The sequence below is a fragment of the Pelecanus crispus genome, chromosome 3, assembly GCF_030463565.1.
Source record: "Pelecanus crispus isolate bPelCri1 chromosome 3, bPelCri1.pri, whole genome shotgun sequence".
NCBI lineage: Eukaryota > Metazoa > Chordata > Aves > Pelecaniformes > Pelecanidae > Pelecanus > Pelecanus crispus.
In genome coordinates, this window is record NC_134645.1 from 45,493,724 (window position 1) to 45,507,804 (window position 14,081).

Below are 14,081 nucleotides of genomic sequence, written 5' to 3' on the forward strand. Positions count from 1 at the left end.
GAAGTGGTGTACATCTATATTCCAGTACTGGTGTCACAACATTTGGTAGGACTTGAGGGGTTACTGGGATACAAGATAGAGAACTTTCATAACCAAGGCTGCATTAGCTACAGAACCTTGGATTATACACTAATGTCTATCAACTGTGCAGTAAAGGCCATATACAAGTATTATATTTGTCCATAACAGAGAAACACAAATGAAGCAGACTGTACTATGGTCAAATGAATCAATATCATCTGGCAAGAGATTTTTTTTTTTTTTCAAGTGAAGATATCGCACAGATAGCAGGCAATACAATTGGAATTCCCTGAACTGATACTGCCTGGCCTTTTCTTTTTTCTGCAGGAAAGATGGGAAGTCCTGGAAAAGCTCTGAAGCACTTCAGTCTATCAGATTAAGAGGACAGGACTTTGCAGAAGTCTAAAGAAAGAAGCATTTCCTCATCTCATTGTGATTAAACATTGGAGAATAAAGTGACAAAAGAACTGTTTAGTTCAGATGGAAATCTGAAATAATCTTGATAATGAATCTGCAACAGTCTCAAAAATACGTTTGTTCTTGCAGAGTGGTGTTCTGTGTTGTGATCTCATTTTCACCGTTTCTCCTTCCAGAACTCTCATGGGTGAGGACAGAGACCCAGGGGATCTAATGGATTTCAGATATATTGTGAGGAGTTAAGTTTTAAATCTCATAATGAATCCATCTTTAACTTTTTATCTAACTTTTGATGAATACTCCCACTGTAGGTATGAAAGTGTATACGGATTAACAAATAGGTAATGTGGTACCAGTCAAAACTTTTAGTGAACACAGGTCAGTTCAGGTTTCTTTAGGTGACTATTACGAGCAGTGCTGTACTGGTTTAGTAAGGACTAACTGTTGGTTATGGTCAGATGAAAAATGTATTTCAGTTATCAACACAGTTCTTGCAGTCTTCTACTCTCTATAAGTAGAGATATTCTAGTCCTTCAGAATACTGGAATAAGACTAATTCCCAGTATTTTGAGTTTACAGGCAACTCTGGCTGTATGTCTTCATTTGCAACACTGTCCACAACTCTTTGAAGTTTCCAGATGACCAGACTGTGCTACCTTTACACTGTAACTTTTATATTGTATTTGAGGTGTCAATTACCATCTTTCTGGAGCTGCTGTTAGACTTCTCATGTTTTTACTGTTTGAGAATATTATCTGCCATAATAAAATACACTACAATATTTAAGAGAGAAATTCTTAAATATTGTTTGGAAATTCTTAGACATCCTAGGACTCAAAGCCAAAAGGATTGACAACTAAAGAAACAAAGAACTAAACCCAATTACTGGTGAGCAAGAAGCCCTCTCACTAGCACAGATGTGAGGAAAATGTGAGGCAGTATTAGGAGCCAGCACACCCTTCTGCATCTACAGCTTTAGGCTATGTGTGCACTCACCATTTTATTTAGTAGAAACTATGCAACTTCTAGGTAGTTCTCATAGGGGAGGGAAAAAAGAATAAAAAAAGAATTCCAGTAAACAGGTGAGATCTGCAAGTCCTGCAGAATAGAACTAGGACATGATGTCCTTTTACCTTTGGAAAACAGCATAGTGATAAGAAGGTAGTGTGCTACCTTTGAAAAGCTGCTCAATATTACTGCTGCCAGAAGTATTGACTTGGACTCCCCTGGCACATGCATACCACACAGTGGAATGTTTTTAGGCTCAGGCACTCAAGGAGACTTTTTTTACTCTGAAATATGCCTGACAGTAAGGTAAAAATGCAAAATATTAAAGATTGCATGCAAAAGAGGTGTAAAAGAATGCTAAAACAATCAACTTATATTGCAGTGGTTTTTTCCCCACCTGTTGCATTGACATCTGTATGAATTTGCGTGCATGAACTTCTTGTCCTTGACCCATAGAGATGGTCCTACATTCTACAACATATTTGACAATATATTAATGAACTTACATTCTTCAGAAAAAGCAAGAATTCAAATTCAGGCAAAAAAAAAACAGTCAGATACATACAGCACAATTAAGTACATTTTTATACAAAAATACATACTTATGAAAGCAGAATCTCTTCACCATCATACTATGCTACTATGTATAAATTTTCTAAACATTGAAACTTTGTAAAATAATGTTAAAATATACATCCACAATATTTACAGTGTTTGTAGAAGTGAAAGACTAATGTTATTATTGTCTATGGGAATTTGTGCCAAATTTTAAGAAAGTAAGCGACAGTATTTGAAAGCTGAACCCAGATTTTTTTGAAGTGTAGGTAAAGAAGCCACATAACTGAGCACAATCCATAATTTTAAGATTGCATTTGTGAACATATTAATGTGTCTAATATAATGAATATATGTATCTACTTCCAACTCAGTTTGTATGCACAATTTTTCAAAATTTCCATATAATGTAGCCATAAAGGCCAGAATATATGAATGCATATCTTGTGGGTATTTTTTGTTACAAAGTAATCTTGTAAGCAGATTGCCAATTTTTACGTTACCTGCAGTTAAGAGTTAAAACAAGAAAACAGTATTGCCACCATGCCAGAAAAGAAAAAAAAATTAATATTGTCTTATAGTTAGGCATTTAAAAAATATCACAACTGAGAAGGAGGATAACAATTTATAAAAAAAGAACTGAAAACATTACTGTTCAACTGCATACAGAATGATGCTCAGCATAACATCTTTTATTTAAAAATACTATTTTATCTCTAAGATGATGGTTCAGGAACAATCAGTAATGCAACAGAATTTAAGAAATATTTTTCAGAAAAAAAAAAAAATCTCTGAAATTACTTACATTATCCTCCTGTATCTTAACACATGACAATGAATAATTACTTCGTACCTAATTTAAGCTTCCGAGCCAACGAATCAATCTGAATAGTTGGGTCAGATCCCATAGACAAGAAACAGATGAGAGGTGTTCTTGTGTCACTTTCCTCCCAAGTTTTTTCTAAGTTCAAAATGACTGGTTCTGTATATTTCTCATCCAAGGAACTTGCAATATATTTCCTAGCTTGGGAAAGTGTTCGGTCTGGACACCAAGACCTAGAAATAAAAATATGTACCAAGATACAAATTCAATGCCTCTTCCTGTTCCAAAGACCAGACTTAAATTAGAAATTCTATTTTTAACAAATAGAGATTTTTTTGCTTCATAATATGCATATGCATATATACACACACACACATTCATATATATGTAGGTTTGTCTCTACAGATATAATAATAGACAGTGCTAGTAGTCTTCCCTTTACTCATGACTGTTCAATACTTTTCAGTTGCTTACAATTTTGCCTTACATAAATTATTTGCACTGGAATTTTCTGTTCTGGGTAACTTTATCACATTGGGACATTCTTCATTCTAAATAGAGCTTTTGTATCTGAGTTCCCAGGTAGGGAAATGTAAGATTGTTTTTGCCCTTTAGTAAAATTCTGCAGATGTTTCACTGGGTCTGTTAGTCCTTTAGGGTACAGACTCAACTCTTTTGCACTGGATTGCATTTGTGTTGGGGATGAGTATTTATCTTTCCCCAGGGAAAAAAACCTCAAACAACTTCTTTTGGATAAAACATATGACTTTGCAAAGCTTCAATTTATAGGCTTATTATTTAAAGGCTTAGGACTTAGATGCTCCCCCTCCCCCTTCAGGGTGTATAGCATAGAACATTATAGTACTTCTTCCATCAGATTCTGGTCTTTTTTACTGCACAGGTTGAATCCACTTCAAAGACAAATCATGGCCTAGTAATTAATGTTGTTGGGTTTTTTTGTAGTGTCTCTGATTTATTTGTTGTAGCATTTTGAAAGTATACGATGAATGTAGGAAAACATGATCTCGTGTATTAGGCAGCTGAATGCTGCTTTGCAGAACTCCATTCTATCCCAAGTCTATCACAGAGATCTTAGCTGATGCAATAAAATAATTCATAGCACACTTCTCACATGGGGCTTTTAAATACCTCTTTTGCATTTTCACAAATCTCTCCTTTTTTTTTAATTACTTGTTTAAAGTTATTTAAAAGAGTTCATTTTAAAAGAAATGAAAAAAATAATTTTGAAAACTATCTGGATTATTCTACTTTTTGAGTGGCTTTTTGGATGAGGCTGCAATGAGGTTCCCAGTTTCTATTTGTCATGACTTAAAAGCAAAGCTATAAAAAATATTTTCTAGAAAGAACTTTTTTAGACTCTTCAGAGGATAGCTCCAAAGTGAGTGAATTAAATCATATTTTATGTAAGTGAATTAAATAATATTTCATGTCATCCAGAAATTAATAAAAATTATGCTATTACGATAATAATATACCAATAGACTGTGACACATAATGCAACCACGTATGCATCTCCCAGTTTTCTGAAGCTGCTCACCTGATGAGTAAAAGCTTGCGAAGGGTATCAAGTGAATCATTGTATCCATCGGGTATAATTTCTTCCTCAGGAGCATCTTTATCAAACCAACTTTTCCATCCCTTTTCATTACAGGCTATCTAAATTTATTACATTAACGCACATATTAATATATTTCAGCTGTAGCAAAACCCCCTTGTAAATATCTATTTTAATGGGAGTCTATTATTATATTAGGATATATTACAAGTAACATTAAGAATCTATAGCATTTAAAACATATGCCATGCGAATTGCTATTAAGATATTACAACTAGAAATTTTAGTATTAAGATGCAGACTTTTAAGCTAATCGGTTATCCATGGATTCCCCTCCCAAACACATGCAGCTACCTAAGAAAAATCAATAATTAGCAGAAGGATTCTATACTACAAGAGAAACATACTGTGATTAATTTATTCCTTCGGATCACAAAGTACTAAGAGGAACAGAAAAATCTGTCCCAGTACAGTCTAGCCAGCCAAAGAATCACAAATTAAAAATAACAGACTCTAGTAAGCTTTTGACTTGAGAAAGAAAAAATCTGACCACAAATATGATCATTATTTAGGCACCTCTTAGAACCCATGATCTAGTAGGACAAGGGATACTGGTGGACAGAACATAGTGAAAATTGCTATGCAGTTGAGCTTTTAATGCACTGACTGAGAAGAGTCAGCTACTGCAATATTCTCGGATCGCTGGAAAGAGAACAAAGAACACACTGATACCATATATGTTCTGAAATGCAGTTCTATATGCCTATTATAAACCAAGGTGCTCTGTCCAGTTGACTGACTTGGTTTCAAATAGAAGTAGTTTCAGAAGAACCGACACCAAGCAAGGACTGGGAGAGGAGTGAGAAACGAACATACAGGGACCTCTTCCAACCACGTTTCCTATAATGAAACTCATTCAGAGAGATTCATAAACACCAAATGTCCCTTTCTGAACTATAATCCAAGTCTGAGAAAAAAAGTTACTTTATAGGCAAATAGATCAGTTCTTCATTAACTGACATCAACCTGAGCACATGCTAGGAGATTATTCAGAGGAGGTACCTTCTCAAAGCTAGGCCATGGCCAGAGATAGGTTACTGAGCTAAAGGGACTTTAGTTGACTCAGTAAAATCATTAAGCTTTCATTACATATTTCTTTTTACCACCTCTCACTCAACCACAGCTGGAAGTAGTAACAGTGTGAAAAGAAACAGGGTCATCTAAATGTTTAAAGAGGAATAGGTCTTAATATTAAGTTAGGCATCCAGGACTGCAGGACTTAATCTTTAGAGAAGAAAAAGATTTGTAACTGGCAAGAAAAAAAGAGTATCACATGCAACCCCTTGAGAACTGGACATACCATTTACAAGCTTTTTTTCCTTACTTTAGATCATTTTCTGTTTGTATCTAAATGAATAGTGAACAGTTGTATTTAATATGATGAGCCAAATAGAACAGCATATCTAATGGATGCAAGTAAGTATTAAAAAGATGTTATTTCCATATTTGCATTTTTTATTCATATCCTAGTTGGCACCCTCCCAGATTCCATCTCTATCTATTACTAAAATCACCTAATTGCCACTTTTCAACTTGTAAATATTAAGAATTTTATGTTAGTGGTAAAAGACTAGTTAAAAAAAAGAGGGTAACATGGCCATCTAAGTATTTTGGAGTCTAAAATTTTGTTTGCACCAATTCTAGAAAAGTCCTATAACAGAACCGTTACAATCTATAAATTAAAAGGAACATACATAATTCATAACCCCATGGCTAAATTTAAATAGTGTTAGCAAGTGTGCAGTGGCATGCATTTTGGGTTCTGGTGCCCTAACAACCTAGAGTGAAGGCCTAACTAGAATTCCTCCAACCTTCTCCTAACTCAATATCCTGTTTTGATACCTCCAGAAACCAACACCTGGAGGAAATGGGCTGGGATGTATCCATATCTTGCCTTGATACAGAGTTGGGAAACAGCCAGGACCACTTCCAGGTACACCATGTAGATAAAATCTCTGCTATGCTTCAGGGCACTAAATGCTGTCACAAAATGGACTTGGCTGACCAATGGTGTAACAGCAAGAACTTGGTGTCATGGCTATCAGCCTGATTAACAAGGAGTGCTTAGGAGGTACAGGAAGATAAATACTTAGGGAGTGTTTTAACTACACTAAAAAAAGATAAATTTACCAAAGTAAAGAAAATAATTTATAAATATGTAACAAGCTTATGTGCATATAAGTTCATGTATGTCTTAATAAAAAAAATAGTATTTTCATAGCTAGCTCATCATATCTGAATGACATATTAACCTTGGAATGGAAATGAGTCTTTAAAAACAAGCAGCAAACAATTTACTTGTAAAAGTCCATCAGACTCAAGACATAAAACATTGTAACTTAAAACCTGACACTCATAGATTAACTTTCTGAGCCTTTTTGATACCTCTACTTTGTTTATCCTCTCTCCTTATTTCTGTCTTTCTTTCACTGGCTTCCTTTTTTACTAGTTCTTTGCTCCTGTTCTCTTTCTACCTCAATGACTATGATACAAAATACAGTAAAGCAGATAAAAAAAAAAAAAAAGGGTAGAGGAAATAAATATAACTCCGTAGAGCAAATAAATATACCCTCATTCATGCCACCTAACTGTTCATTTCTATGCCTTTATTCTGTATTCTCTCTGGCCTTGTTCTTAACTACATCTCTTGTGCATTCTAAGTGTAAAATATGGGAGCATAATTATGATTGGGAAACTGGTTATTAACATTAAAAAGATAATTAGTAGATATCACCTGATTCAAAATTTCTGCGAACTGTGGAAGTTTGCTCAATTCCACTAGGTTTAGCCATGTTACGTCAAGAATCCAGCGGAAAGGTTTAGGTGGGCAAGCCTGTAGATCCAATGCTGCACCTCCTGTAGATCAAAACATTCTGATGAAATAAACATGACATTCCAGGGGTCAAGATATATTTGACATTTCTTTTTAAATTATGTTTTCTGGCCCATGTAATTTTCACCAGGGTACTAAATGCACTCTTGTGTACTTAGCATTTATTTCATCAAGATAAAAGGATAATTTAGTCTGGAAGGGACCTCAGGAGATCTCAGTCCAACCTGTCCAAAGCAGGGTCAGCTATGAGATAAAATCAGGTCTTTGTTCTGTCTGATCTTGAAAACTGCCAAGCATGGAGGCTGTACAACTTTTCTAGACAATGTGTTCTAATATTTGTCTGTCCTCATAATGAAAAAAATTCCTCTTACACCCACTCTGAACCTCTCTTTTTTTCCAGTTTATTTCTGTTGTCTCTTGTCTTCCTACTGTGCACCACTGTGAAGAGCCAGGCTCTGTCTTCTTAATGGCCTTCTCATAGCTGTTGGAAGGCTACTATTGGGTCTCCCCTAAGCTTTCTGTTCTCTAAGCTGAACAAGCCCAGTTCTTTCAGCCTTTCATCTTAGATCATGTGCTCTATATAGTTTGTTGTTATAAGTTTATACAGTGATATTGATTCTATTTGAAGAATGGGAAATTCTTTAATAATATCTTTTCCTTTTCATCTGTGCTGATAATACAGTAAAGATAATTTTGTGTATATCTGAAAGATAAAAATATTCCTCTGAATACCTTCCTTTAGACAGTCTATACTCTATCCCTCTATTCCTAAAAAGAAAAGAAATTGGAAGAAAAGTCTTATTTTCTCATCTGCAATATTCTACCTCTTCTCTAACGAAATGCATAGTTATAATATCTAAAGAATGTTACACATCTTAGCAAAGTAATCTCCTGGGATCATTGGGAAAGAAAAAACCCAAACCAAACACAACAAGAGAAGAAAGAAACTCTGGACTGATGGAATCAATCAATCTGAGACCAGACTAGCAAGCACAAATCATTTAAAATAACATATATAAGCCCAGATAGCAAGTAGATAGTACACATTTCACATCCTCTGATATGCATTTGAAGAGGAAATACAAAGGAACACCTCTGGGTTAAGACTGCAATCCCATTTTAAACAGATTAACTTTTAACTTTTTATCATAATTAACTTTTTATCATAATTTTCTTCTTGTTGTAGCTGCCTTTTCCCCAGTCCTCCACAAAGTAATTAATGCCACTTCTTGGAAAACTAGAGGGTGTTTTTTCCAGTGGTCTCCAGAACTAAGATAATTTATTCATTTAGGTCACCGGTAGGTATAATGAATTTCATCAACTCGTTACAAGCAAACTAAAAAAATTACCTTGGAATAATAACTATTATTTTTAAGCACTTATATGTATGTGAGCATGTATGTCTGTGTATGCATATCTATATATATGAGCTGTAATTATTTAAATACTTCCAAATTATACATACATGCTCACCAAAAACTACATACATAAATATACATGTAGTTCCTCTTCAATTAATATATTAATACTTTTACAAACTGTGTCCAATTATTCCATAGATTATCAAGACGTTTTAACAGAGATCTTTTTTCTTATTCTGCACCCACCTCATCCTCCAGTTCTCCATGAACGGGATGTAGAGAAAATCAATCATAAAAGCAAGAAGGAAAAGAATGGAAGATAAACTTATCGTTGGAGTGAAAAGCACATTAGAATATTGATTTCTTAAATAAAGCACAAATTTTGTTATTTAAGAAATTATTGGGAAGACATTATATATAGTATTTTTGATGCAGCTGAAGAACTAAGACTGGCTTTAAAGTTCTGACACATTACAGGAAAGAGTTTATGGTGCTGCAAATGCTCTAATACAACAAATTCTTCTGTTCTGCTTGCATTATAGACTTTACAGGATAAGATTTGATTCTTTGAGATGTTTTCCTGGAAGCTTCCAGGATGCAAGAATTTTATTTATATTATCAGTGATGATTTTCAGGAAACAGCAGCTCTGCTTCTTTTAAAAGAATAAACACATGATTCAGAAAGACTAAATATTTTCCTAGCTACCTGAATATCTGTAAGTAGAAACAAAAGAATCACCTTGCTGAATCTGGACATTAGTATGCCAACAGGAACAATTAACATCAAAAGAAAGTCAAAGTTTCAATGAGTGGGCAGTAAACAGATCTTAGGGAAGTTTTTGCTTTTGGGGAAATTTTTAAACTTTCATTTTTTGAGGCAGACTTATTCAATGAAGAATGAGAATTACAAAAGTGTAAACAATGCGCTTCTCATTGTAATACTTGATATTCTTGCTATTAATATAAATACCTAATCTTTTGATAAATCCTGCTAAGTTCTTATAGTCAATCATTTCTTATGTTAATGAGTTAAATATGCAATGCCTGAAAAAGCCTTTCCTTTTATTAGTTTTCATTTTGCCATTTTGTCATGGTTTAACCCCAGTCAGCAACTAAGCACCACACAGCCGCTTGCTCACTCTCCCCCTTGCCGGTGGGATGGGGGAGAGAATCGGAAAAAAAAGTAAAACCCGTGGGTTAAGATGAAGGTAGTTTAATAGGACATCAAAGGAAGAGAAAGTAGTAATAATAATAATAATAATAACAACAACAACAACAACGATAAAAGAATATACAAACAAAGAGATGCACAGTGCAATTGCTCACCACCCACTGACTGATGCCCAGCCAGTCCCCGAGCAGCGATCTCTGTCCCCTGGCCAACTCCCCCCAGTTTATATACTGAGCATGACATCATATGGTATGGAATAGCCCTTTGGTCAGTCTGGGTCAGCTGTCCTGGCTGTGCCCCCTCCCAGTGCACCTGGCAGAGCATGGGAAGCTGAAAAGTCCTTGACTAGCATAAACACTACTTAGCAACAACTAAAACATCAGTGTGTTATCACATTAATCTTATGCTAAATCCAAAACACAGCACTATGCCAGCTACTAGGAAGAAAATTAACTCTACCCCAGCTGAAACCAGGACACATTTATAGACATATGTGAAAAGTTCCAGCATCTAGACAAATTTGTGCAATGGTTTCTTCCACATATGGATACAGTTAGATATAATCAGGAAACAGAATTAGATATGATTAATATATGATTTGAATCTTTTCACGAACTACTGAAGGGACAAATAAAGGGCAAACTCTTGTTCAAGAATGTGAAGCTCCTATGTACAAATCCAAATTATTTCCGTCATGCAAAAATGTAAAGCTACTTCATGTGCTTTTATTATGAAGTTTTCCTACTGTTGTGCTTTTTCTCCTTCCCTTCACCTCAGGGGTGAAAAGCTTCCGTAACCTCACAGAAAGACAGGGCCACTTCATGAAATCTGAGGTGCAAATACCGATTTTCCTGCATTTCCTGTAACTACGTTAAAGTTTCCTTCAAGCATCCTCTTACATCTTTGGCCTTAGGATATATAGTTTGAAATATCTGCCTGGGATCTATGTATGGATCCCAGAGCTTCCTCTTACTGTCTGCAAAGTGAAATAATGGAAACCAAAAGAGGATAACGAAAAGTGTTTACAGAAATCTGTAATCCGTTATTAGCATTATACAAAATTATACCCTGTTCCAGAATCACAACTTTTGCAAATTTAATACAATAGGCCAACAGGAATATTTTTGCAAATTGTTGAATTCTGTGAGAGAATCACAATCACTTTAGCCAAAAAGACTTTTCTTAATTTTAAGACATAATCATTAATTGTCCACAAAATAGCATACTTGGGAATATTTCTGACTTTTAAGTCAACAAAGCAAAGATGTTTTGCAATTTCTCTGTAACATGCTCTCTAATATTTATGGACCTTCTTAGCAAAATGTATTTTCTGCTAGAGAAGATCATATTCCCCATTGTGCCAGTCCCCCACTTTCTACTGGTAAAGGACACAGCCTACCTAAGCGTCAAGATACCTACAAAATTATCAATTAACTCCTTCAATTTTCTCGTATCTTTTGGATTTTGTTTCTTTCTATTGTTTTAATAAAAAAGATTCAGAGTTGATAATCTCCTGAGACTAGCTGAATAATGAGTTCTAGAGACTTTTTCATTTCAAATAGCAATGCTTATTTCACTGAGACATCCCCTGATAATATGGCTGATGATAAGCCATGAAAGCCCTCCTGGAAAAGAAATGGAAAGAAGAGGAAGAGAGATTTATTTTTCAAATAAATCCTTTCTTCAGCTGCCCAGTGATGTTTGGTAACATGGAATTCATTTTGCACCAAGAACTGCTCATCCAAGGAGGAAAATTGAAAAATTAGTTCATTGCAGAAATACCTAAGAGTCCAGGGCAATTTGGCTAGGCATCTGCCCATTTCCCAATCTTATTTAATATCATGTGAATAATTATAGAAAAACTATTGTTATTTTGGTGTCATTTTATACACCAGAAGAATTTCTCACTATCAAATCAACTGTAGTAAAGCTAGGCAGGAAACTGTAATCATATGTTCTAGACAAAAATTGCAAAAAGTACTCCTGTATTTTATTACAGATTCTCATCAGTTAGAAAGGGGTAAGTGACTACCTTCTGCTTCAAATGCCCAAGGTATATTTTACTCTGGCAAAACAAGAATCCATGAGCTGAGAAGCCAAGAAATATGGTTCCTTGTCTAATGCTTTACTGAAGCAGACAGTTCATTTTGAAAGTATTTCCAAGCATGCCCTGCCTGACATCAGTGGTAAATTGGTAGCTGGATACCATTCTCAAAGCATAAAACCATTACGACAAACTGGCAAGCAAAACAGAGAGTGAATTTAATCTTCTTTCTTATCCATTTTATTCATTAAAGGCAGATAATGATCTTCAAATCTAGGTTCATTACTTTGACATTAGACCTTTGCAAGATTCATTTGAACACTGTAAAATTCAAACAGGTTTTACACGGACCTCCGCATAAGCAATCCTGATAGCATTTTTCAGCGGAGGCACATATTCACAGGGTACAGAGGAGGCAGACCTGGCCAGTTGGGCCACAGAAACACATCATATTCTCTAAAAGTCAGTGTTAGCTGGTTGGCAAAAGTCAGAGGAACCTCAAGCTGAAACTGATAAAAGACTGTATCACCTCCTGGACTTTATGTGGAATTGTTCTGGCAATAGCTTTATTCAGCTCCGTCAAAGCAGAGAAACAAAGGAGCAAGAAGTCACCTAATTTATAAAAGTAAGGATATAAATATAATACAAAAATATACAATTATTAAACCAATTGATGGAGAGAAGCAGAACTATCATCTTGATCTCAGGATAGAAAACAGACTGGGTAAATGGCGAAGGTAGAACTGTGATGGGGAACTGCATCTAACTTCACTGGATCACAGCAGGGATAAGGACAGAGGCAGCTTCCACAGAACTGCATGGTAGAAACCATGCAGCCAAAAAAAAGCATACATTGAAATGGTATAAAAGTTTAAAAAGTTGAAATTAGCTCTAAATATAACACAATTTTTTAAACTTACCTCTAATGAGTGCAAGGAACTCTCTGTTTTTCACATGTCCTCTCTCAAGATCAATTTTTAATGTCAGGAGGAGGGTAAAGAGGAATTTGTGGTTTTCATACAAGCCTCTAACAGAATATGAATAGATTTCAAAGGTAAGATACTTAATAATATTTGAGATTCTTTTCTGAGGCAAAGGAGACTTCTTAGATCTAAATTACGAAAACAAAGCACAAAGAAAGCATGTTAATAACAGCAAATACATTGGAAAGACAAACATCTGAATTGTAGAAAAATCTGTGTCTTCCTACTTGGCCATGGATTGATCAAATAACTTCAAGAACTGAGCCAGTGAAGTTTGATACATATTATTGACCATGCTCATTTCTGTAATAAGAAAATAAAGAATGCTTCCACGTGTAGCAGCAGGTCGATATTCCTCCTGAGCAGTGTTGATCTTCACTTCAGTTTCTGCTGCCACAGACAACTTTTCAGCTACTTCAGCAGCTGTTTGCTTAGTTGTTTGCAGAACACCAATCAAGGATTCATCATCTATTAGTGAACCTAAAAAGTCAAATATTGAATATTTAGGACATTTTTATAACAATTTTTTCACTTCATATATGTAAGAATTAAAAGGCCAAATTACAGGAATTATAACAAATGGAAATGATTTACTGAATTGCAGAAAGTTTTTGAAATGGAGACCAAACAGGATAAGCAACACTAAAAATTATTTTTGTATTCAACATGCTAAACAAATGCATTCAATCTATGTCAATATGAATGTATCCATACCAACAGCTTTGCAGCATGTACTAGGGAAGTCAGGTTTCTTATGCACATAACATACATATTCATAACACAGTACTTCAATTATTTTAAAGTCTGTTGATTGGTACACTCAAAGTCAAAAAGACTTAGGGTCCTAAAGGCAATGGTCACACATCAGTATTCATGCATCTCAAGTACTTACTGATCGATTTACTGGAAGTTACACCTTCTTTTTCCAGCAAAGAGACAGTAATTGGTCAAGTGCAGGCAAAAAACTTCCAACACCTTTTAAGCTAGCCCATTTTATTTTGCCTTTTCAATGGGTTAAGGATTTGCCCATGATCACATACCTTATCTCAGTTGAGGGGCAGAAAGCTCTCAAGAAATTGATTTGTTTCACAAAACTTGTTTAGGTGTTAAAAATACTTAGTGTCTAGGGTTGCATATAGTGGCATGCTATAGTACCAAATCCCTCATACACCAGTAAATCACCATACTTTAAATTTCTACCACTGGATGTTCTTTTATTGTATATTGGA

General features: G+C 35.0%; 1 protein-coding gene across 1 annotated transcript in view; it reads right to left on the reverse strand.

Moving 5' to 3' along the window:
- DNAH8 (dynein axonemal heavy chain 8) overlaps positions 1–14,081 on the reverse strand; it is a 155,834-nt gene that overhangs the window by 17,459 nt on the left and 124,294 nt on the right. The window contains 6 exon segments of the mRNA XM_075708595.1: positions 1,844–1,917; positions 2,855–3,057; positions 4,383–4,501; positions 7,195–7,316; positions 12,790–12,980; positions 13,080–13,332. Of these exon segments, the coding sequence (XP_075564710.1) occupies positions 1,844–1,917; positions 2,855–3,057; positions 4,383–4,501; positions 7,195–7,316; positions 12,790–12,980; positions 13,080–13,332 (962 nt within the window).